The sequence below is a fragment of the Marmota monax genome, unplaced genomic scaffold (assembly GCF_021218885.2).
Source record: "Marmota monax isolate L192 unplaced genomic scaffold, Marmota_monax_Labrador192_F-V1.1 WCK01_AAM20220418_F8-fsc00019, whole genome shotgun sequence".
Taxonomy (NCBI): Eukaryota; Metazoa; Chordata; class Mammalia; order Rodentia; family Sciuridae; genus Marmota; species Marmota monax.
In genome coordinates this window covers 15,648,758-15,676,247 of record NW_026695242.1, presented here as the reverse complement: position 1 = coordinate 15,676,247, position 27,490 = coordinate 15,648,758, and the positions used below count along the sequence as shown (strand labels likewise).

The 27,490-nt window shown below is 33.6% G+C and overlaps 1 protein-coding gene across 1 annotated transcript in view; it reads right to left on the bottom strand.

The window, feature by feature from the left end:
- The window catches only part of Rtkn2 (rhotekin 2), a 75,048-nt gene that overhangs the window by 44,213 nt on the left and 3,345 nt on the right, over window positions 1-27,490 (bottom strand). The window contains exons 2-3 of the mRNA XM_046419866.2: window positions 25,117-25,313; window positions 3,598-3,656 (exon numbers count right to left, since the gene is read on the bottom strand). Coding sequence (XP_046275822.1) covers window positions 3,598-3,656; window positions 25,117-25,313 — 256 coding nt within the window. The remainder of the gene's footprint in view (window positions 1-3,597; window positions 3,657-25,116; window positions 25,314-27,490) is intronic.

Genomic DNA, 27,490 nt, shown 5'->3' with positions numbered 1-27,490 from the left:
CAATCCTACTGCTTTAGGCTCCACAGTCTCTGGAATTAGAAGTGTGTGCTATTATATGCCCAGCCGAGTTTGTACTCTTAAAAGCTATTTTATATGTGTGAAACTCTGAAGCATGTGAGGTGAAAATACAAACATTCTTATAAGAATAATTGTTCTGGCTCTACATATATGCCCTTTTCTTCCTCACTGATTTATGATGTTATATTTATTAGACATGCCATTCTGAACAAATGTTGCCGGGCTATCCACTTTATGGATTCAATTAAATCATTTATCAATTACTAAATGTCCTAAAATCAATACCATAATATTATAACTATTGTTCCTTTATATTCTACTTCAGAAATAGGTTTTTTTGGAAGCATTTTATGCTAATTTCATTATATGAATTTTCTTCCCAAGTGTTTCATTAGTTCTATATTCTATTATCCATATTAACTTGGAAAACTAAAAACTTAATAACAGTTTGTCTTTACATACAGTAGTATATTTACTGTTACATTTTAACAAAGGTTATCATTATATATTTAATAGTTTTGTTTTTTGTTATTTTCATTGTAAAGTAGATCTTTTTTGCCATTATATTTTTTAGTCAGCTATTTCTGGTTTTGAGAGAAATTGCCATTTTTTTATATTTATCTTAAATCCAGCCACTTTTTACTGAATTATTAATTCAAATAGTGTTTCAGTAAATTCCCTTAGGTTTTTTAGGTCTGCAATCCATTATCTTCAAATATTCAATCTGTCTATTCATTTTCAATAGTTTCATCTTTTATTATTTTAGCCAGAATTTCCAAAATGGTGTTATTTTGTTCTTGATTTTAATGGGAATGATTTTATTATTTTATAATTATTATTTAGCTAATGTCCTGTCAAAGAGCCCACTCTTGCTTGACCACAGTTGCTGACTCATTTCATTTCATAACTGTTCTTGTTCGCAGCTGTTCTTACTCTGGGTAGGATTAACTATTTACACTATCATGGAAAGAATATGGACCCTGACTTCCTTTGCTGTATACCCATAGCCTGTGGGTCAATCTCGCCCTTTCCCAGGCCTATCTATGTAAGCTCCTTAAGGTAGACATTTCTTATCGATTTCCTAGGTGGTCATGTACTGTTGAGACAACAAAGAATGTATAACACATTAACTATGTTTCCTAATTCAGCTTCACTGAAGGAAGTTCCTTCCAGATTCTTGCAATGGTTGACTCCATTTTAATTTAGAATATTCTTACCTTTGTTTTTCTTAAGTCTTCATAGAAATTTAGTTAATAAACCAAGAGAGTCAAATTAGGATAGTTAACTTAAAAGTATCAGATCCTTGAAGTCTATTAAAGATATTTTCTAAAGGAAAAATTGAGATACTAGAAAATTGATTTGGTTTAGTCATTGAACGAGTAGTTAGTAAAAAAGGTGAGACAATTACCACAGTGTTATTATTTGGTGCTCAGCAGAAAGAATCAGGATAAGCCTATTATTCTTTTTACATTTATAGAGATCTGGCCAGTGAGTGGTGAAGTGAAAATGGAAAATCCAGTTGTCTCCTGACTATGAAAGTAATCTCAGAAACATTATGAAACTTTGCTGCAAATTTATTTTGGCCAAAATAAAAGTCACATTTTCATGCCCATGGCAAGAGAAAATGGAATTACAAAGGTGAATTTGTTTTTTAGTTCATTGTTTTTATAAATATACATACAAGACGTAATTTAGTCTAGGTTAAGATAAAATTACCTATATATTCCATCTCTTGAGAGTTTTGGTTCTTTAATTTAATTTAAAATTATCTTTTGAAAGAAGGAACACATGCATAAATAAGTTCAGATATGTGAATGTCTGTAGTCATGAAGGTTTTGTTCTTTTATTTTAAATGCTTTAATTTAGTCTCCCTTCTAAATATATAGTTAATTCTAATATCATGAATTGCAGCAGTCTATGAAATGACAATAAATGTTGAATCTATCATGGAATTTGAATGTTCAATAGCAATTTAATATATCTCATTTTTATAGTGAATAGTGCCATATTAGAAGCGAAACAAGGATTATGATTTAAGTATTTATAGAAAATCCCCTTCAAACATCTATCATATTTATTAAGATTAAAATGTTTAAACTTAGAGTACTATTATATAATTGTAATGTTTGGCAGCTAAAGGATACAAGGAGATATAAAACATGTTTCATGTCAGTCTTACAATCTGAAAGATGACAACATGAATATAAATAACTATAAAACAAGCAACAGATTTCTCAATATAGTTTAATTCTTTTTTTGAAATTTTTTTTGCTTAGCTGCTGGAAATTTCTGATTTTAGCCAAAAATGTCCTAAATAAAGTGCAGGTCTTTTCTTCCTGGATGATAATGTCTGTTTAGCCATAAAGTGAGTGGTGAAGCTGGAAATGGAAAACAGTTCTTTAAGTGGCAGGGGCTGAAACGTAGCAGCAGACTCCCTAATACAATGCTTTTGGCCAAGGAAATAAACCAGTTATTTCTTAAGGACTGATAGAGGTCCTATTGTTTCCAAAATGTACTGATGAGATAATATTTGTAAAAGTGCATTTTCTTAACAGTATACACATGAGTCAGTCATGTATTCACTTAATCTGAGGCATCACCATTGTCTTACAGTTTCCTTAACACTTGAAGAAACTGAGACTACACAGCATAAGTGCCATCTAGTGGTAAAAGGTCTCTTAACTGCATTTAACTCAAAGGAAACATTTCTAACAGGGGAGGGTTTGTAGTTGAACAAATATGTTGAAGAAAATTTAATTATTTCACAAGTCAATTAGGTGTCTGCCACATAGTGTGTGTCAAAAACAGGAGAAATGTCTGCTTAAAGCAAATGGCTTCTGTATAGGAGTAATGGAAGATGTGGCTAAGAAAAAGAAGTGGGTCAGAAAGGAAAACAGGGAAAAGTTTGGTCTTCATCCTACAGGCAACAAGAGTCATCCATTCAATGAATTTCACTGAGCAATTTCTATGCACCAAGCACTATACCAGTTAGTTTATGAGTCTAAAATGATAAACAAAATAAACAGTTCCAACCCCATGAAACTCTTGGTTTAGACAATCATTAAAACAGAAAAGGAATGGTATCAATCAATTTGAGTTTGCAGCCCAGCTCTGCCACTTAACAGCAAGTCACTTAACCTCTGAATCTATAGAAAATGAGAATAATTATCCTACCTATTTTACAAGGCTGCCCCAAGGAGAAAAGTGTACAATATATGTAATATATGAGACTTTTTTGAGGCGGAGGGTGTCTTTCATTCTTTCTTCTTCTTCTTTTATGTGTGTGTGTGTGTGTGTGTGTATACATGCGCACTGTTAGGATGGAAGCCAGGGCTTCCTTGCACATGTCAGGCAAGTACTGTACCTCTCAATTACATCCCCAGACCAGCTCCTGAAACATTTTTTTTCCCACACAGTAAAGTTCTATTCAAATGTAGAGCATAATGATTAAAATAGATTTATATCAAATATTCAGATACATGTATGAAAAGTAAAATGAAGAGACTGGAAATCAAGAATAAAAACTCATCAACTCTAGTTATTTAATACAATGTATTCAGCAATATAAATATAGCATACCTGATATGGCAACCTTTCCTTTGCAAGCTGTTCTTTCTTTACTTTCAGAATTCATATCACTGTCAAAAGAAAAATTCTAATAAACAAAAAAACTTTTCTAATAAGCAACTGTTTCAAAAAACCTTTTAAAAATGCCTAAATATTAAAATACATACCTATGAATAATCACTTTGTTAATGTAAACTATTTGACTGAAACTTCTTCAAGATATTTAGTCAACAACTAACAATTATTAAGAGAAATACATAGAACCATTCTCTTTTTCATATAAACTTTGTATTCCTTGATGATTGTATACTGGTCTCTCTAAAATGAAACTCTTTTGTTGCATTTGTAAATGAGATAAACAATATGTGTCCAGGTCCCCATTACCTGGAAATGACTATTCCATAAATTACATTTCTAGCTTACTAAGTATAGTGGCTTGAAAAAGTTAACATACTTCTCAATCACATGATGTGCTACTCAAAAGAATACCTCGCTCATCTTTACAGAATCTGAAAAATATCCAGAAATTACTCTGTGCTATGTTTATATGCAGTCAATATCATATTTTACTTCTTCTAAATGTCAAAGAACCAAGTATATACTAGGGCAAATAATAAATTGAAAAAGGAAGACGATAACTCTATAGAGAGAATAAAATGTGGAGAGAAAAGTCTGACTATGCCAATAGAAAAAAGTTTCAAATAATATTCTGGGAATATAAGACATTTGCAAATATAATTAAGAATATACTATCATTAAAAACCTTCAAAATCGATAATAGTTAACTCCTACTAGATCATAACAACTCCCAATCCTTAAATATTTCCCCAATATCCTTTTCCCTAATAACCTGCATTTACAGATTAGTATTCCATTTCTTTTGTTTTTTAAGTAGGAGAGTTTTATTGAGTTAGTATTCCATTTCTAAGGCAATACTTCTAAGAGTATTTTTGTATTATTTTTGTCCCTGTTCAACTTGATTGTCAATTAACTGTCAGCTAATAAGGTAATTCAAATATATGATGAAAACAGTATTCCATTTGAATACTGTTTGATTCTAAGAGTTTCTGGGAAAAAATTGGGTAGGAATTTGAAGTGGAAAGTTATTTAATTTTTAGAAGAGGATCACACAACTCATTGCCCTCAGCAGGCTTATTAAAAGGACTATTTATTCATATCATGCATCCAATTTGTAGATAAAATATATCATTTTACTTTTTTACTCCCTTTATGGATTAAACATAAAAGTATCAGAGTTGGCATATAGTCCAAATGAGCTAAAATAATATACTGACATGTTTTAAGCTGTTAAGTTTACATGGGACATTTAATAGAATCATACCCTATGTATGATTAAAATAATATAGTAGATTTAAAGTCATATATTCTCAGAATCCCATCTAATTACTTTATGCTCATGCCTGATATTTTGGGAATTTATGTAGTTAAAAATATCAGTACTCTATTTCAAAATAATGTTTCTTTGAATCACAAATTTAAAAGTCGAGTTTGACATTAAAATGTGTTAAAGAATATCATGCTTATTGCTTCATCATGTGGTGAAAAGTTCATCTGAGGAGTTCATTATATATTTTAGAGAAATAACATACTAAAAGGACCACTAGGAATCAAAACACAAATCTCAGTGTCCTCAAACTGGTACAAAAATGCTACACAAATATGGTTGTCTGGCATTTGTAAGCAATAACTTTAAAAGTCAGCTTTTATATGAGCAATACATAATAAAAATTCTTAAAATATTTATTTCAGTGAAAAAATGCAAGGAAGCTCTAAAATGGTGGCACCTAAAGTTTATGGAGTAGGTCTATATTTTGCTGGAGTTGAGATCCATTAGGCATTATTAAATTGGATTACATTTGAGGCTTTGGCAGGCATGTGAAATTCTGAAATACTACAACCACCAAAAAGAAAACTTGCTGAATATTTACAAGAAGAAAAATTCCCTCTCCAAACTACCCAACCACCTGGCAGAGTACAGCTTTCTTCCCTGCAATTATAAATTATATGCATAGGCATTTCCAGGAGCATTCACAGCAAACATATTATACACAAATATAATCAAACTATAATATAAATCAAATTAACCATATAATCTTACAGAATAATTTTCTGGATTTAAAAAATATGAGAGGAGGAGAACTCAGCCTCAATTTTCTGAAGCTTAACTTTATTTTCAATTCAAATAATTCCCCAAACTGTTATTAAGGGCTCTAAAAGGTGATATTTTTCTAATTAATCCAAATTCACAATAAAATTGTTAAACATTATCTGTTTAATAATGTGCCGCTGCAGTTCAGTTTGCTACAGTTAAATAAATACTTGTTAGAAAATCTGCAATGTTAATGCCAATTCTGAATTCTATGATTAGAGAGCCAGCCTGAGGAAAAAGCAAATAACCACAAATTACTAAAAGAATTCACAAATAAATAATAGTGTGCTTTATTCATATGAACCTAGTTTGAGGCATGATTTTGGTGAGGCCTGTAAATGCTAACTTATAAGATCAACATATAAAAGACAAATTTTTAATTGTATTTTATTACTTATATTTCTGCCTGTAGGTAAATAAAATGACCAAAAGAGGGTGCCAATCTGCCACTTTGTTGCTCAAATATCTGTGTTAAAACTGACTGAGTAAATACAGATTATCCTACTTATTGTTACATAAGGGAATTTAAAATTAACAAGTTATAATGAGAAATAGCACAATGATAAAAGTATTTTACATTTTCATAATTTAATACTTAAAGAATTCTAAATGGTATTCTATTATTTGAAAAGAGGTCATAAAATCCTTCACTTTTTATACAAGTAAGTGAAAACAGAAAACAGAAATCTTAGCATGGAATTTTAACCTTTCTTAAAACCATGTGGTATAAATTAATAGCTTCAGAAATATCTTAAATTCTACTCCAAATGTGATATGTTTTAAAACAATAATGTTTGCAAATGCATGTTTCATTATAGAACTACTAACATAATTTTTAACTTCCAATCTACACTTTTTAATTTATAGTACAAAAGCAATAAACTAGGAAACTGAAGTATAAAAACCAAGTACAGTCATCTCATAAAACTTGCAAGATTATTTTAGCATTATTCAAAACATCACAATTATGTTGAACAACACACATAATTAAGTCCTATAAATGACTCTAATTAGCATTTTTTTAAAGATAGACACAATATCTTTATTTATTTATTTTTATATGGTGCTGAGGATCAAACCCAGTGCCTCACATGTGAGAGGCAAGCGCTCTAATGCTGAGCTATCCCCAGCCCCTAATTAGCATTATTTTTACAAAGCCAAATAAAGCATTTCAGAATTTAAGTCAACAAGAGATGGATTGGGTGGGGTAGGGGAGATGGATGGATAGATGATATTGCTAAAATGTAAGATCTGTGAGTATAGGGGGATTTTTCGGTCCATCTATTTTTTGTTTTTTTTGCTGTGTAACAAAATATCTGTTCTACAGCTCAGTGCTTTCTATGGCACTAGTGAATGAGTACTACTGTTGAATAAACTGAAATAAGGATATGGTCATTTTGATGGAACAAACAGTAGGATCTGGACTCAAGCCTTAGGTTTGGATTTCAGGCATTAACTACTGGTTATGTTCACAAGTTGCTGTTAACCTCTTAACTTTATTAGCCTTATTTATAAAATGGGGAAAATATCTAGCTCGCAGAGCTACTCCACGACTTCATATTTTAAATGTATCATATGTCTTTCTTTAAAATATTACACAAATAAAAGAATTACCGGGATTTTTGGCCCAAGTCTTTATCTTTGGGCTGACACAGAAGAGGCACTAGATCATTTGCCAAAGTGATCAGAGTTTGACTTGCCAGTTCTTGTAAAATAGTGGTGGCCATCAAAATCTGATTCTCTTTACTCATTCTACAAAAGCCTTCAGATAAATAAGGAAAACAAAATCACCTATAGTTTATACTGAGGATATAACTAAAAAACAGAGACTACTATCAAGCATCAATTTATACATAATGGGGAAACTACCATCTGAAACCATCAAAGCAAGCTCATGGAGGCCTTACCTATGGAAAGAGTTAGGTGACTACTCTCTCTCTCTTTTTTTTTATTGGTTGTTCAAAACATTACAAAGCTCATGACATATCATCTTTCATACATTTGACTCAATTGGGTTATGAACTCCCATTTTTACCCCAAATACAAATTGCAGAATCACATCGGTTACACACTCACATTTTTACATAATGGCATATTAGTGACTGTTGTATTCTGCTACCTTTCCTTTCCCCTACTATCCCCCCTCCCCTCCCCTCCCATCATCCCTCTCTACTTCATCTGCTGTTGTTCAATTCTCTCCCTTGTTCCCCCCCCCTTTCCCCTCACATCCTCGTCTATGTAATTTTGTGTAACATTGAGGGTCTCCTACCATTTCCATATGCTTTCCCTTCTCTCTCCCTTTCTCTCCCCCCACTCGTCTTTGTTTAATGTTAATCTTTTCCTCATGTTCTTCCTTCCTGTTCTGTTCTTAGTTGCTCTCTTTATATCAAAGAAGACATTTGGCATTTGTTTTTTAAGGATTGGCTAGCTTCGCTTAGCATAATCTGCTCTAATGCCATCCATTTCCCTGCAAATTCTATGATTTTGTCATTTTTTATTGCTGCGTAGTACTCCATTGTGTATAGATGCCACATTTTTTTTATCCATTCATCTATTGAAGGGCATCTAGGTTGGTTCCACAGTCTAGCTATTGTGAATTGTGCCGCTATGATCATTGATGTGGCAGTATCCCTATAGTACCCTCTTTTAAGATCCTCAGGGAATAGTTTGAGGAGGGCGATAGCTGGGTCAAATGGTGGATCCATTCCCAGCTTTCCCAAGTATCTCCATACTGCTTTCCAGATTGGCCTTACCAATTTGCAGTCCCACCAGCAATGTACAAGTGTACCCTTTTCCCCACATCCTCGCCAACACTTGTTGTTGTTTGAATTCATAATGGCTGCCAATCTTACTGGAGTGAGATGGTATCTTAGGGTGGTTTTGATTTGCATTTCTCTGACTGCTAGAGATGGTGAGCATTTTTTCATGTACTTGTTGATTGATTGTATGTCCTCCTCTGTGAAGTGTCTGTTCAGGTCCTTGGCCCATTTGTTGATTGGGTTGTTTGTTATCTTATTTTTAATTTTTTGAGTTCTTTGTATATTCTGGATATTAGGGCTCTATCTGAAGTGTGAGGGGTAAAAATTTGTTCCCAGGATGTAGGCTCTCTGTTTACCTCTCTTATTGTTTCTCTTGCTGAGAAAAGTAGCTCAGATTGAAGAAATCCTCCTTCAGAAAACAATATAATAGAAAAACTATTTTAAAAATAACTACTTGAAAAGAACTGCAAGTGCCCTAAAGCAGGTAGTAATTGGAAAAGAGTCAAAACTGAGAAAAGGGAGTGGCACTATGGAATATACACATAGTAAAACAATACTTATCAATAAAGAGGGGAAAAAATAACATACGTGACCAATTTCACAAGTACTATGTTGAAACATTCCATTTACACTATGCTGCAGAACAGGCAAAATAAACATATGGTCGAAAATAATCAAAAGACTGGCGGCCTCTTGAGGGAAACAGAAGCAAGAACTATTGGGAATTGGGAAGGAGTACATGGAAACAGGACATATCCCCAAAATGCAATTAATTCAAAGAGAAAAGAAGTAAAACACAAACAGAAATAACTCAGTTTATGAAATTAATACAGAGAGACAAAGATTATTTTAAGTAATTTTTGAATAGTTGCCTGTTCTATGTTGACACACATGTATGTATATGTATATACTCACAAATATGCACATATGTACATGTACACACACCACATAGACAAGAACTGTAAAGAATGTAATTTTTAATTGCATTGTAAAAAAGTAAGATGAAGTGATGGGAGGATAGAGAAAGAGATATAAGATAAGGAAAAAAAGCAAATACAGCAAAATATTAATTATACAATCCATGTGGCAAGCATGTAGGTCCCCACAGTATAATTTTTCTACTTTTTTGTATGTTGGAAATTCTTCATTATCATTTCTGTATGTTGAAAAAGAACTGTAAAGAAATCCTGAATTTGCGTGGATAGGTTTACCACCAGGAATACTGTTCTATAGTTGTCAAACTAGTTTATATAATCATTGTATAAAAATAAAAAAAAAATATTACTGTTATTGGCAATAAATATTTTCAGCATAAGAGAAGAGAAATAGAAATAAAAAACAAAATTAATTTAAGAAAACAAAGGCCTATCAATATCAATGTAAACTCGTGATTTAATTTTTTCTTTTTTTTGTAGCTATGTCCACTGAAAAGTCCTAGAATCAGTGGTACCCAGACTTTGCTTTCAGAATTCATTAACCATTAAAGGGAACCAGAACTCATAGAAATGGCTGACTCAAGTCCTGGAGCAGGGAAAACACAAGACAACCTTGGTCTTTTCTGTATGTGTCAAAAGCAAGAAGTTCTTAAAAGACTACAGGAGAATGCTGAAGGAACTCCCACTAAACAAGAAGAGGAACCATCCTTAATTGGGCTGTCTCAACTATGAGTACCCTCAAAGCTCCAGGTATTAATCCTCATAGTTAGCCTATGAAGTGAGGAAAGATTTCAAATCTATTTTACCAATAAGAAGAACTACACACTGTCCCAGTTTCCAATCTGATTCACAATCTGATTGAAACGATGTACTTATAAATAGCTCCCAGAAAGTAATAAGTTATGGTATAATATTCACAATTCAGATGCTACCAGAACCAGGAGGAAGCAAGTAATAATTTTTTGAGTCCTTATTCTGGACATGAAAGAAGAAACAACCACCTTTTGAATTGAATTATCAAGGAATCCCTGATGCTGCCATTAGTGTTTCAGAACACAAGGGATTTTGCCAAGTGGGAATGGAAGACAGTCACTTTAGTATAAGGCCCTGGAGACAAGAAAATGAAAGAACTATTTTGGAGATACAGATCAATCATTTGTCTGCAATAACTAGAAATTGAGAGATAAGACTATGAAAAGTTTGGAATTAGACTACAAAGATCCTAGAATGCCTATCCAAAAAATTTTAGTAAATGGAAACTATTAGCTGTTTTTTGAGAAGGGGATTGATAGAAGTCTTTTAAGTAGATATACCTAGTAGCAATAGTATGTAGGGAGGAAATAGAAGGATAGTCTAATTAACAAGTTAAAAGGCTACCAAATTGACAGATTGCTATAAACAAGCCATTCCATGCTCTAAACAGAGGCAGGAAGCCATCTGTGCTCTCACCTAATATCTACCCAATCTAGAAAAATTTCCGCATCCACTTTTTTGGATCAGTCTAACTTCACTGTGAATTATAAATAAAGCTAGGTATATTTTGCTTATTCATGAATAAAAAATATAAGGCATTTCATACCTGACTACAATTTAGAACAACGTGTTGTTATAGTATTAGAACATTACATTAATCAAACCCTTAGCCAGTTATCAATATTTTCAAAAGATATGTGGTTTAAAAAATATCACTGATCTCCCAACTGGAGTGTCACATCTAACTACAATAAGACTACTTTTTCAAGGATGATATAAAAACTAGCAGAAAATTAAATTGCCAGACATGGTGGCAACTCAAGAGGATGGGGAAAGAGGATTGCAAGTTGGAGACTAGCCTCAGCAATTTAGTGAGGCTCTAAACAACTTAGTGAAAATCTGTCTCAAAATAAAAAATAAAAAGGGCAGGGAAACATCTCCACTGTTCTTGGATAATCCATGCTCATCTTTCACCCTAAGCCTTCATTTTTCTAATGGTTTTTCTTGGAATGTTGCTTTCTTCCGACTCACATAACTAAAATCTCTCCATCCTTCACGATCCAGCAGAACTAGATCCAATTCTTAGACATTCTTTTATTCTACCATTTTATACTGATTTGATTCTCCTGTGGAAAAGTCTAATTTATTGTCTATATTAATTTTTAACTATTTAATCATAAAATTTTAGAAGCAGTAGACTAGTGTTCTTTTCATTAAAATGTTATTTAACTCTGACAGTAATACAAAAATGGAGTAGTAATACAAAACTAAGGAAAAGACTGCTGAGTATCTAAAGGTACAATATTAGCTGCATATACATTCTCCTGTGTTGACAAACTGCCTTCTTTTTAATATAGACACTCTAGCAGAGTGCTTAATAAGCATTCTGCAAGAAAAAACAAACACTTGACTTTAAGTCCCAGATAGACCCCAATACAATAATAGTTAGTGATTTCAATATATCCCTCTCAACAAGAGACAGGTAGGTCATCCAGACATAAAAATCAATAAAGACACTTCTGACCTAAGTGATAACTATAAATCAAATGTTCATATATGTGTGCGTGTATGTGTATATGTGTGTGTGTATATATGTATGTGTGTATATGTGTGTGTGTGTGTGTGTGTATATGACAGACTATTTCCCCCAGCAATAGCTCAATATAGTTTCTTCTCAGCAGTCCATGGAACCTTTTCCAAAACAGACCATATTTTAGACACCAAGAAAGTCTTAGCAAATACAAAACAAACAAACAAAAACCAATATTATCCCATGTATCTTATCAGATTACAATGGATTGAAATTAGAAATCAACAGCAAGAAAATTCATAGAAACCACATAAACAGATGGAGATTGAATAATACTTTTAAAAATGAGGAATGGATTGTTCAGAAAATGAGAGAAGAAATTCTAAAAATTCCTAGAATCAAATCATACCATTGATACAATAAAGCAAAATCTCTGAGACACTATGAAGGTGGTACTAGAGGAAAGTTTATAGCTTTAAGTGCTCACAATAAAAAAAATGAAAACAAAAACAAAGAAACTGAAAGATCCCAAATAAATAGTCTAATGCTACATCTCAAGGTCCTACAAAAGCAGCAACAAACTAATTCCAAAACAAATTAAAGACAGATATTAATTAATGTTAGAAGTAAAACTAATAAAATAGAGAATTAAAACAATTACAAAGGATCAAAGTAACATCGAGTTGGTTCTTTGAACAAATAAACAAGTTTGATAAATTCCTAGCCAAACTAACCAAAATAATGAGAAGACCCAAATCAACATATTAGAGATAAAAAAGGAGATTTCACAACAGACATTTCTGAAATCCAGAGGATCAACAGGAATTATTTCAGAAACTTGTGTTCCAATAAATCAGAAAATCTAGAAAATACTGACAAATTTCTAAACACACGTGACATACCCAATTTGAACCAAGTAGATACAGAAAACCTAAACAACCCAACATCAAGCAGTAAGACTGAGCAATAAAAAAAAAAAAAAAAAGCCTTCCAACAAAGAAAAGCCCTGGACCAGATAGATTCTCATCTAGGTTCTACCAGACATTTAAAGAACACTACTACTCCTCAAATTATTCCATTAAATAGAAAGGGAGAGAACACTCTTAACACTCTTAAATTCTATGAAGCCAGTACCACCCTGCTACCAAAATCAGTTGAAGACACATTAAGGAAACAAAACTACAGAACAATATTCTTGATGAACAGAGACACAAAATCTTTAACAAAACACTAGCAACTGGGCATGGTGGTGCAGGCCTATAGTCAGGAGACTGAGACAGAAGGATCACAAGTTCAAAGCCAACCTCAAGAATGTAGCAAAGACCTAAGCAACTTATTGAAACCCTGTCTCAAAATAAAAAGTTAAAAAAAAAAGGGTGGGGGAGAGGGGGGACTGGAGATGTAGCTCAGTGATTAAAAAAAAAATCCAACCTCATTTAAGAAGAATGTACACTACCAGAGATATAAGGTTGGTTTAATATATATATATATATATATATATATATATATATATATATATATATATATCAATAAATGTAATTTATCACATAAATAGAATTTAGGACAAAAATCACATGATCATGTGATGCAAAAAAAAAAAAAAAAAAAGCCTTTTATGAATTCAGCACCCATTCCTGATAAAAACACTAGAGAAACTGGGGATAGAAAGACCATCATAAAGGCTATGTATGACAGATCCAACACTAACGTCATACTAAATGAAGAAAAACTGAAATTATTTTCTCTAAAATCAGAAAGAATATAAGAATGTCTACCCTCACCACTCATGTTCAATAACATGAACATGACACTCTGGTCAGAACACTCAGTCATGAGAAGAAAAATAAAGGAAAACAAATAGGAAAAATAGAAGTCAGACTACTTTTGCTTGTTGATGACATGATTCTGTACCTAAAGAACCTAAAACCATCTACCAGATTTCTAGATCTGATAAACAAATTCAGCAAAGTAGCAGAAAGATCAACATACAACGATCAATAGCTTTCTAATATCCCGAAAATGAATCTGTTAAGTAAAGTACTTCATTCACACACACACAAATAAAATACTTAGTAATAAATCTAACTAAGAAGATAAAAGACTTCTACAATGAAAATTATAAAACACTGAAGAAAGAAATTGAAGACAACCTTAGAAAATGCGTGTCTTTTCATTTACTGATAGGTAGAATTAATATTGTCAAAATGGCCATATTACCAAAAATGATCTACAGAATCAATGCAATCCCCATCAAAATACTAATGATATTCTTTAAAGGAATAGAAAAAAAAGAGTCTTAAATTTTATATGGAAGAATAAAAGACCCACAGTAAGCCAAATCAATCCTGAGCAACAAGAGTTGGCCTGGAGGTATCACAATACATGAACTCAAATTATATTATAGAGCTACAGTCACAAAAGCAGTATGGTATTGGCATTAAACATAGAAATGAAGACCAGCGGAGTAGGCTAGAAAACAGAGGCAAATTCATATAGATACAGTCATCTGATCCTTGACATAGGTGCCAAAAGTATATGTTGGAGAAACAATAGCCTTTTTAACAAATGGTGCTGGAAAAAGTGGATACCCCTACATAGAAGAATGAAACTAGATCCCTATATCTCAACCTAAACAAAATTCAACTCAAAGTAGAACAAAGACCTAGGTATTAGACCAGAAATACTGCAATTGATAAAAGAAAACATAGGATCAACATTCCAACACATTGGTGCAGGCACTGACTTCTTTAATAAGACTCCTAATGATTAAGCAATAAAATGAAGAATCAATAGTTGGGATAGCATTAAATTAAAAAGCTTCTGCACAGCAAATAAAACAATTAAAAGCATGAAGAGAGAACCTACAGAATGGGAGAAAAATTAGTTGGTTCATTTTCCAATAAGGGATTAATAACATGTAAAGAACACAAACAACAACAACAAAAAAAAAAACTAACAGCCCACTCAATAAATGAGCAAAAGATCTAAAAAAATGACATTTACTCAAAAGAAGAAATACGAATGGCTAATAAATGTGTGAAAAAGGAGATGCAAATCAAAACCACACTGAGATTTCATCTCACCTCAGCTACAATGGCAGCCATAAAGAATACAAATAATAATTGCTGGCAAGGATGTAAGGAAAAACATGCACTCATACATTGTTGGTGGGGCAGCAAATTAGTACAACCACTTCCAGCAGCAGTATGGAGCTTCCTCATGAGATAGGAATGGAACCACCATATGACCCAGCTATCCCACTACTTGGTATTTGTGCAAAAAAACAAAAACAAAAACAAAAACAAAATCAGTATCCTATAGTGATACACGCATATTGATATGTATAGCAGCATAATTTACAATAGCCAAGTTATGGAACTAGTCTAAGGGTGCATCAATTGACAAATGGATAAAGAAAATGTGGTTCACAGGGAGACCGCAGGGACTACCACTGCATGACTGCCTTGCTGGAGACAGGACCACCGCAAATGCCCACACCCACGCAGAGAGGACCACTGTGCTGGGGTTCCCTATCCATCACCATGAGGCTCCAGCCAAACCACCTCCATCATGGGACACTGAAGCCACTGCTATAGCTCTCCCCACGTGGTAATCTCCACCATGGGACAACGGACAGGGCCAGGGGCAGCTGCCCCTTGCAGCATAGCACACCACAGTGCAGCATCACCGAACAGGCCGTCTAACACCATTGCACAGCCCATTCTTCTAGCCCTATCTCCGAAAGTGGTTGCCTCCATCTTGGGACACTTCCACTACCATCTTGGGTTACCTCCGCTGCCACCTCAGCCATCTTTAGTTGGGGCAGCTTCCATCTTGTGACACAAACGGGCCTGGAAGCCCAAAATCTACCAACAGGCTTAACACTACTGCCGCCACCAACTAGGAATATGGCTGCTTCTATCCAGGGACAACAACTAGGACCTGGAAGACCATCACCAAGTTCCCTGTGGGCCCAGTTGCAACAGAGGTATCCCTACTAGGTGTGCTAACAGACACCATCCTGTTGTAGAGGTATCAGGGAGCCTTGCATGGCATTGGCTCTCTCTCTTTTTCCTCCTGATATCACCCAACTTCTTTAGATTCCCCTTTCACTTGTCGTATAATCTAATACCTCTATATTCTCACATCTTACCTCATTAACATCACATCCTAATCCTACCTCCCCATTCTCTCTCTGTCCACTATTAGTAACTGTAACCATTATGCAAACCTACTGGCTATGTGGTAGAAGATAACCAAACTCATCATTTCTGTTTAAAGAGAAAAAACTGTAAATGTCTAAATAGAAGTTAATTGATTTATGGCTGCATATTGGTTGCTTTGGTGCTGCAAACATTCATCTCCCCGTTCAAGGTGAGGTACTGTAACCTGCAAGGATACTACAAGATTATAAGGTAGAAACTGCAATACCTCAGATCTGCACTGCCAAGAGAGGAAGACTCATAGCCAACATGAAGAAACAAGGGGGGAAAGTACCCCCCCAAAATCAAGTTACTACAATAATAAAGTCCATTGACAGGGCAGTAGATGAAATGTGAGAGAAGGAGTACAGAATATATATAATTAAAATGATCTGCAAATTAAAGAGTGACCTAAAAGAGCAAATATAGGCAAAGATTGATAACTCCAACAATGAGATAAGAGAGCAAATACAGGCAAGAATTGACCACACCAACAAAGAGATGAGAAAAAATACAGTAGCAAAAGATTACTTCAAGAAAGAAAATCTTAGAAAAAACAACAACAACACCCAAACAGAAATCCTTGAAATAAAGGAGACAATAAACCAAATAAAAAACTCAACAGAAAGCATGAGCAACAGACTAGATCACTTGGAAGTCAGAATTTCAAACAACGAAGACAAAATATACAATCTTGAAAACAAAGTTGACCACACAGTGAAGAAGGTAAGAAACCATGAACAGAATATCCAAGAATTATGGAATAACATCAAAAGACAAAAATCTAAGATTTATCAGGATAGAGGAAGGCACAGAGATTCAAACCAAAGGAATACACAAACTCTTCAGTGAAATAATATAAATTTCCCAAACATGAAGAATGAATTGGAAAATCAATACAAGAGGCTTATAGGACACCAAATGTTCAAAATTACAACAGATCTACACCAAGGCACGCTATAATGAATATGCCTAGCATACAGAATAAGGATAGAATTTTAAAGGCTGAAAGAGAGAGTAATCTGATTACATGTAGTGGGAGATCAATTTGCATCTCAGTAGATTTTTCAACCCAGACCCTCAAAGCCAGGAGATCCTGGAACAACATATACCACGTTCTGAAATAAAATGGATGCCAACCAAGAATTATATATCCAGCAAAATTAAGCTTCAGATTTGATAATGAAATAAAAACCTTCCATGATAAACAAAAATAAAAAGAATTTACCACCGAAGAGCAGGAGAAGAAGATTAACATTAAACAGGGATGGGAGGTGGGAGGGAAAGGGAGAGAGAAGGGAAATTGCATGGAAATGGAAGGAGACCCTCAGGGTTATACAAAAGTACATACAAGAGGAAGTGAGGGGAAAGGGAAAAATAATACAAGGGGGAGAAATGAATGACAGTAGAGGGGTTAGAGAGAGAAGAGGGGAGGGGAGGGGAGGGGAGGGGGGATAGTAGAGGATAGGAAAGGCAGCAGAACACAACAGACACTAGTATGGCAATATGTAAATCAATGGATGTGTAACTGATGTGATTCTGCAATCTGTATATGGGGTAAAAATGGGAGTTCATAACCCACTTGAATCAAAGTGTGAAATATGATATATCAAGAAATTTGTAATGTTTTGAACAACCAACAATAAAAAATTTAAAAAAAAAAAGAATTTACCGCAAGAAACCCTGCACTACAGAACATTCTTGGCAGAATATTCCATGAGGAGGAAATGAAAAACAACAATGAAAATCAGCAAAGGGAGGAACTACACTAAACGAAAGGCCAATCAAAGGTAAAACGAAGTCAGGTTAAAAACCAAAAATAAACCAAAATGACCAGGAATACAAAATATATTTCAATAATAACTCTGAATATAAATGGCCTAAACTCATCAATTAAAAGACATAGACTGGCAGACTGGATTAAAGGGGAAAGAAAAAAAAAGACCCATCAATATGCTGCCTTCAAGGGAATCATCTTATTGGAAAAGCCATCCACAGACTGAAGGTGAAAGGATGGGAAAAAAACTATCACTCACATGGACCACGTAAACAAGGAACAGTTTCCATCCTCATATCAGATTAAGTGGACTTCAAACCAAAGTTAGTGAAAAGGAATAAAGTAGGATATTTCATACTACACAAGGGAATCATACATCAACAGGACATAACAATCGTAAATATGCCCCAATGGGGCATCTATGTATATCAAACAAACCCTTCTCTACTACAAGAATCAAATAGTCCACAACACAGTAATACTGGGTAACTTTTAACATACCTCTCTCACCACTGGATAGATCTGCCAAATAAAAACTAAACAAAGAAACCATACAACTCAATAAAACAATAATTTAAACTTAATAGACATAGAATATTCTACCCATCAATGAGAGAATAAACTTTTTTCTCAGCAGAACATACATCTTTCTCCAAAATAGGCCATATGTTATGCCACAAGGCAAGTCTTAGCAAATATAAAATATAGAGATACTACTCTGCATTCTATCTAACCATAATGGAATGAAATTAGAAATAAATGAAAAAGTAAAAAATAGAAGCTACTCCACCACCTACAAACTAAATAATACCCCACAAAATGACACACAGATAATGGAAGATATCAGGGATGAGATAAAAAAAAAATCCTAGGGTACATGAGAACTCCAATACAATATATCAAAATCTCTGGGACACTATGAAGGCAGTGCTAAGAGGAAAGTTCACTGCATTAAGCTCATTCATTAAAAGAAGAAAAAGTCAACAAATAAATGACCTGACACTACCTCTCAAAGCCCTAGAAAAGAAAAAACCAACACCAAAAGTAGTGGAAAACAGGCAATAATTAAAATCAAGGCTAAAATCAATGAAATTGAAACAAAAGAAACAATTCAAAAATTGACAAAATGAAATGCTAGTTACTTGAAAAATTAAATAAAATTGACAAACCCTTAGCCACCCCAATGAAAAGGAGGAGAGAGAAAACAATAATTACTAAAATTCGTGATGAAAAAGGAAATATCATGACAGACACTAATTAGAATTAGAAGCTATTTTGAAAATGTATACTCCAATAAAATAGAAAACCTCAAAGACACCGACAAATTTCTAAAGGCATATGATCTACCCAAAATGAACCAGGAGGACATACATAATTTAAACAGATCAATTTCAACCATCAAAAGCCTACCAACCAAGAAAAGCCCAGGAACAGATGGATTCCAACTGAGTTCTACAAGATCTACAAAGAAGAATTAATATCCTCAAATTATTCCATGAAATAGAAAACAAGGGAACTCTTCCATACTCATTCTATGAAGCTAGTATCATCCTGATACCAAAACCAGACAGAGACACATCAAGGAAAGAAAATTTCAGACCACTATCCCCAATGAACATAGATGCAAAATTCTCAATAAAATTCTGGCAAATCTCTGGGGCTGGGGCTGGGGCTCGGCAGTAGAGCGCTTGCTTAGCATGTGCCAGGCCCTGGGTCCGATCCTCAGCACCACATATAAATAAATAAGAAATAAAGGTGTTGTGTCCAACTACATCTAAAAATAAATAAATATATATTTTTTTTAATTTGGCAAATTGTATGCAAAAATATGTTAAAAAAAATAGTGCACCATGATTAAGTGGGGTTCATTCCAGGGATACAAGGTTGGTTCAACATATGGAAATCAATAAATGTAAGACATCACGTCAATAGACTTAAAGATAAGAATCATATGATTTGACAAAATACAGCACCCTTTCATATTCAAAACACTAGAAAAACTTAGAAGGAACATACCTCAACATTGTAAAATCTATGTTAAACCCAAGGCCAACATCATTCTAAATGGAGAAAAATTAAAAGTATTCCCTCTAAAAACTAGAACAAGACAGAGATGCCCTCTTTCACCACTTCTATTCCACATAGTCCTTGAAAGTCTAGCCAGGGCAATTAGAGAGACAAAAGAAACTGAAAGAATATGAATAGGAAAAGAAGAACTCAAACTATCATTATTTGCTGATGACATGATTCTATACATAGAGGATCTAATAAAACTCCACCAGAAAACTCTAGAATTAATAAATTAATTCAGCAAAGTAGCAGGATATAAAATCAATGCCCATAAATCAAATGTATTTCTATACATCAGTGATGACTCCTCTGAAAGAGAAATTAGGAAAACTACCCCATTCACAATAGCCTAAAAAAAAAAAAAACTTGGGAATCAATTTAACAAAAGAGGTGAAAGACTTCTCCAATAAAAACTACAGAACACTAAAGAAATTGAAGAAGACCTTAGAAGATGGAAAGATCTCCAGTGCTCTTGGATAGGCAGAATTAATATTGTCAAAATGGCCACACTACCCAAAGTGCTATACAGATTCAATGCAATTCCAATTAAAATCCCAAGGTCATTCCTTATAGAAACAGAAAAACCAATCATGAAATTCATTTGGGAAAATAAGAGACCCAGAATAGCCAAAGAAATCCTTAGCAAGAAGAGTAAATCAGGACACATCACAATACCAGACCTTAAACTATACTACAAAGCTATAGTAACAAAAACAGCATGGTATTTGGTATTGGTACCAAAACAGACATGTAGACCAATGGTACAGAAAAGAAGACACAGAGACAAACCAACATAAAAACAGTTATTTATACTAGACAAAGATGCCAAAAACATACACTGGAGAAAAAAATAGCCTCTTCAACAAATGGTGCTGGGAAAACTGGAAATCCATGTGCAGCAAAATGAAACTAAACCTCTCTCTCTCTCACCATGCACAAAACTCAATTCAAAGTTGATCAAGGACTTAGGAATTAGACCAGAGACCCTACACCTAATAGAAGAAAAAGGAGGCCCAAATCTTCAACATGTTGGCTTAGAATCTGACTTCTTTAACAAAACTTGGAAAGCACAAAAAATAAAATCAAGAATCAATAAATGGGATGGATTCAAACTAAAAAGTTTCTTCTCAACAAAAGAAACAATCAATAAGGTGAAGAGAGAGCCTACATTTTGGGAGCAAATTTTGCCATACACACATCACATAGAGCACTAATCTCCAGGATATGTAAGTACTCAAAAAACTTGACATCAAAACAAACAAACAAACAAACAAACAATAAATGGGCTAACGAACTGAACAGACACGTCTCAGAAAAAGATATACAATCAATCAACAAATATATGAAAAAATATGCAACATCTCTAGTTATATATATATATTAATATATATATATAATATATATATTATATATATACAGAAATGCAATTCAAAAATACTTTAAGATTTCATCTCACTCCAATCAGAATGGCAGTTATCAAAAATACAAGCAACAATAAGTTTTGGTGAGGATGTTGAGGAAAAGGCACATTCATACATTGCTGGTGGGAGTGCAAATTGGTGTAACCAATCTGGAAAGCAGTATGGAGATTCCTTAGAAAACCTGGAATATAACCACCATTTGACCCAGCTATCCCACTCCTTGGTCTATACCCAAAGGACATAAAAACAGCATACTATAGTGACGCAGCCACATAGATGTTTATAGCAGCAAAATTTACAATAGCTAAACTGTGGAACCAACCTAGATGTCCTTCAATAGATGAATGGATAAAGAACCTATGGTACATATACACAATGGAGTATTACCCAGCATTAAAAGAGAATAAATTCATAACATTTGCAGGTAAATGGATGAAGTTGGAGAATATCAAGGTAACCAAAATAAGTGTTTTTGGGTCCCAAAAAACCAGGGACCAAATGTTTTCTCTGATAAGTAGATGCTAATCCATAATCCATAAGTATATGCTAATCCATAATCCATCCAGCATGGGATGAATATAGATTACGCATTCAGAGATAGGCAGTCTTTTAATAAATAATGGCACATCTCCTTAGACATGAACTTTTAAGATGAAGCATTAAAATTTAGAATGTGGTAGAGTTTTGAGTTTTGTTCTCAGCTTTTATAGGGGATTTTGTGGGGAGGCAATTTCAGTGGAAAAGTTTGAGAAGTACTGCTTAAGAAAGTGTAAAACTAAGTTGGGCGTGGTGGTGCACACCTGTAATCCCAGTGGCTCAGGAGACTGAGGAACTTTGGATGGCACAAATGAGAGGTGGGAGGGAGCAAGGGGATAGGAAAGAGAAGGACATCATTACCCTAGGTACATGTATGATTGCACGAATGTTGTGACTCTAACTCGTGAACAACAAGAGAAGTGAAAAATTCTGCTCCATTTGTGTACTATGAATTGAAGAGCTTTCTATTGTCATCTGTAATTGATTAGAACTAATTTTTAAAAAAAGAAAATGTGGTTCATAGAGATAATGAAGTTTCACTTAGCCAAAACAAAAAATGAACTTATGTCATTTGCTAGTAACTGTATAGTACTGGAGAACATCATACTAAGTGAAATAAGCCAGAATCAGAAAGTCAAGGGTCAGGTATTTCTCTCATATGCAGAAGCTAGAGAGAAAAAAGAAATTTAAAAAAATGGCAATTTTGTGAAAATAGAAAGGAGAGAGTAGAAATGGGGGGACAGAGGGAGAGAGAGGAGGGAGCAAAAGAAGAAAAACTGTGGAATAAAGCTGACCAAATTATATTGGGTGCATGCAGGAATACACCACAAAGCACTCCAACTTTATATATCATTATAATGCCTCAATTTAAAAAGATAAGAAAGAAATCAAGTACTATAATTTCTAGTTTTATTTGATCAGTGAACTCAGGTTCTAAGAGTATACACAAAATAAAGTTGTGAGAAAAAAAATCCATTCAGAATATTCAAGGTTTCATTAAATTCTACAAATACTTCAATAAGCGAAGGTAACAATGGTTTATATGAAAGATGAACAAGTATGTGTGTATAGAAACAAAGATATTTTTATCTATCAAAGATCAGAAAAAAATTAAAATTCATACACTTTTAAATAGGCGTTCCAAAATTTTTCCTCATCTTTACTACATAAATTTAATAGAGATTAACCTTATTTAATGTTTTTATAAATCAGCAACTTCTGAAAATTTAAGCTGCCAAATTAAGAAAATTCCCAATTCATAATTTATTATAAATAAAGCACTAAATATGGAGGTAGTTATGGCTCACAGAAGAATATTGTAGACACCATGACACCACGAAAAATGATAAAATATGAAATGCTTAATCCTACACTTACTTTTTTGTGGGGTGGGTACCAAGGTTTGAACTCAGGGGCACTAGACCAGAGCCACATCCCCAGCTCTAAAATTTTATTTAGAGACAGAGTCTTACTGAGTTGCTTAGTGCCTCACTTTTGCTGAGGCTAGCTTTGAACTCTTGATCCTCCTGCCTCAGTCTCCTGAGCCACCACACCCAGATTAGTCCTACACTTTTTTAAGCAGTACTTCTCAAAATTTTCCACTGAAACTGCCTCCCAACAAAACCCCTATGAAAGCTGAGAACACAACTAAAAACTCTACCACATTCTAAAGTTTTATGCTTCATCTTCAAAGTTCATGTTCTAAGGAGATGTGTCATTATTTATTAAAAGACTATCTATCTTTGGACACAGAATCTATACTTAGTGACTCATGACCTGTTTGAAAAGTACTGAGTTAAATCAATGTATGTCTATCTGAAAAGTATTTTCCTATATTATGATACTGGAGCAATTTATTAATAATGCATGGACACAAAACAAACTATTTGACATTTGTTGAGTATTATATATGCAAAAGATGTTACATTAGGTTTATTCATATTTATTTACATATGCATTTTTTTATCTCAATCTTTAAAAAGTAAATATTATCATGCCTACCGTAATGAAAGAACTGAGACACAGAGATGAAAATAGCTATCCAAAAGCAATACAACTAGTAAGTTTGGCTACTTTGTACCCAGGTCTCTATTAAATCATGATCTTGTTAATATTTTATTTTTACAAAAATCTTCTCTAAACTTTCTATTTATTTATTTATTTACAGTACTGAGGTTGAACCTAGGGCACTCTACTGATGAGCTACATCCTCAGCCCTTTTTATTTTTTATTTTAGACAGGGTCTTACTAAATTACTTAGGCTGGCCTTAAACTTGTGATCCTCCTGTTTCAGTCTCCCATGTAGCTGGGATTATAGGCATGTGCCATAATACTATACCCAGCTTCTCCTACCTGTTTTTACCTTACTTTCCAAGTAGTGACCAGCACAATGGCTACTAATGTCTACAAAGAAACTTTTCACTTGTACCAGAGCTATAAGGCTAATCAACAAAGAGAGATGTAGGACTATTCCTATTGAAAAAGACACTAAGATCTAGTCACTAAATTGAGTAGATTGTTAGGTCAAAGTTAGAACTGGCATTGCAAATAGGATAGAATATAATTTCATATACAAATTGTAGATCTAATCTAAAAGGCAGCAAAGAGCGATAGCACAAAGGTTCAGAAGTTACTTAGCAAATCCTAACTCTCATTAGCTTGTCACTAGCTAGTTACATGCCCTTAAGTAAATTCCTTGCCTCTCTAGAACTTATGTTCATCATCTGAAGGGATATGCTAGAAGATTTTTACATTTCTTTCCATTCATAAGTTTTTTATGTTTATAATTTTGCTGCCCACTCATCTCAATTTCCTTATCTAAGTTTCTGTTATTCTTAACCAGTACCTTTTTACTAACAGGTCTCTAAGCAATTCATTTTTTTAAAGTCTACGTTTCTATGTGTACTCATCAGTTCACATTAGTTCTTTCCTCTTAAATATCCCCTTGCTCCTTGTTTCTTAGTCACTTTCCTTGTATTGTTACATGTTGAGCACAACAAATTGCCCAACGAAAACTGCTGCTTAATAGTTCACCCCGAGTCCTATTGTTAAAATGCTTAAAAAGGTATGGTGATTTGTACTTATATTTAAATTATATTGTATTTTCAATTCAAATATTCAAGTACATTAAAAGTCATAGGTAAACTGTGCTACTAACCATCTTCCGGTTTTATTTGCAATCTGCTCTTCTAATTTCTGTAGCTCCGATGTGTAAGCCATTATTCGAGTGTTGCACACCATGAGATTCTTAACTGCCTGTAAAACCTGGTCTTTCTGAGTGCTCAGAGAAAGGAGCTTCCATATGCCTTCTCGCATTCGAATTTCTAAGTCTATTTTTTCTTGAATGCTGCAGTCCTAAAATAAAGAAAAAAGCATTTTTAAAAGGTAGCAAAAATCCAGAATTACATTTTTTAAATCCATAATAGAAAATGTACTAGGGATCATTCATTTTATACCATATTGAGAAAGAAACAAAGTTTTAAATATATAATAGTATTAAAATAGAGCTTTTAATTTTTTTTTTTTTTTTTTGCAAAACCTTAATTTCTTTCATTGTTAGAAAGTTTTTACAATCTACTGGACAAACAGAAGAAAAACAATAATAAGACAGTACACATTCTTACTGTAACTGTACTAGGTTTAATAGTGTCCCCCCAAATTAATGTCCATCCACAACCTCAGAATGTAATCTTGTTTGAATGCAGGGTTCTGCTTAGAAAATGTCACAGGTCTAGCTACCTCAAACGGACACTTAGAATACACTTCTGGACATACTGAGTCTTCAAGAAACTACTAAGTATTTTAGTTCTGAAAGTCTTTTTTTAGTTCATTTAATAATCTTATAATGATTTAATCTATACACAAGCTTCACTTTCTGATTTTATTCAATGATTTTGTAAAAAGAAAATCTATAAATCATAAAGGTACTCTTTACCACAAACATGCAATAATGCTTCTTTTAAGTCTATTTTTGTGTAAAAATGAGCACTATTACTTGCTTTCTAACTACATCAAAATATAAATTTAAAATATGAAAGGAATCTAATAACAGTAAAAGTTTCAGATATTAGAAAGATAGTTATTTCAGAAAGAAAAGATGTAAGTTAGGAGAGAGATTAGTCTATAAAGATTACCCCCAAAAGAGAAACTGCAATAGATGATTTAAATTGACTATCCAAATCAATCAACTGTGCTTTTCACATACAGAAAACAGATCTAATTACCTTCTGTAATTACATCATGTAATCACCACATAAAAACCTTCTCTTGGTGTGTTGTAACTCAAAACTGGTGTACCATATAAATGTAGTCATTTGCTGGTTTTCCTTTTTTACACATGACTGAATTTCAACAACTCCATTTTATCTTTTTATGACTTGTCAGCCCCAAAGTAAATTCTTCCTTAATGTAATTAGCAATTAATTATAAGAATTATCTATGTGACCCATATGTCTCTTAACAGTGGCAGACTGGTTGGTATTGGAGAGTGAACACAGGGAGCAACTTGATGCTGGGAGGAAGAGCTTTACCCCACAACCCAAATATAAATACCATCTGGTGCCACTAAATTCAACTTTGCTTTTTAAATGCAACAATGAGGCATCCAGTTGAACTAGCACATGACTCTCAAAGCTGGCTGCTTCTTAGAATCATCTGAGGCAAAGAGGAAGGGCTTTATTAAAAAAAAAAAAAAAAAAAAAAAACTAAAACTGCTATCTAACCTAAACCAATGAGATCTCTGGAGGCGGGACCTGAGCATTTTTTAAAAAGTTCCTCTAGTGATTATATGTCTTAGATAGAGAAGGAACTACTGGACTACTGGAAATTTCTACAGCAACCTGGAAAGTTGCAACAGTGTTACAGAACCAGCAGGTGGCCACAGCCACATTAAGGAATCAATCTGGGCTTCTAGAGTTTCTATCCTATGAATGAAGATTGCCTTCTCCCTGTCACTTATTGAAAAAGACACCATAAAATTATAGAGGTTTGGGAAATAGTGAAGAAGAGAAATATAAGTTGAGGTTTAAAAAAAAGACTTATGTGTAGGATTAAGCTAATACTCATAAGAAAATGAGGTATATTCAGCAGATGTTACTATTAGAATTCTAACCTGAAAAAGTTACTAACAGGGGTTAGTAAACCATTGCCTGTTTGTCGCTTGTTTTGTAAATGAAGTTTCACTGGAGAGCAGTCATACTTACTCATATTGTCTATGGCTACTTTCAAGATACAATGGCAGAGTTATGTTATTTCAACATAGACTATGGCCTACAAAGCTGAAAATATCTAGCCTTTACCCACACCAATTCACATACATAAACTATGACCCTTCTCTCTTGCTGAGGGAGGTCTAGTCAGGCTAATGTAAGTGGATCTGGGGTAGCTAACATAAGCAGAATGGATTGGGAAGTGTATGCATGGATTTTTTAATGTATTCTGAATAATTCTAAAAGGTTATCATTTTAGCCAGAAATGTGTTTTCCACGCAACTTCTTTTAGTATACACCTATTCTTTCCTTGCAGAAGTAGAC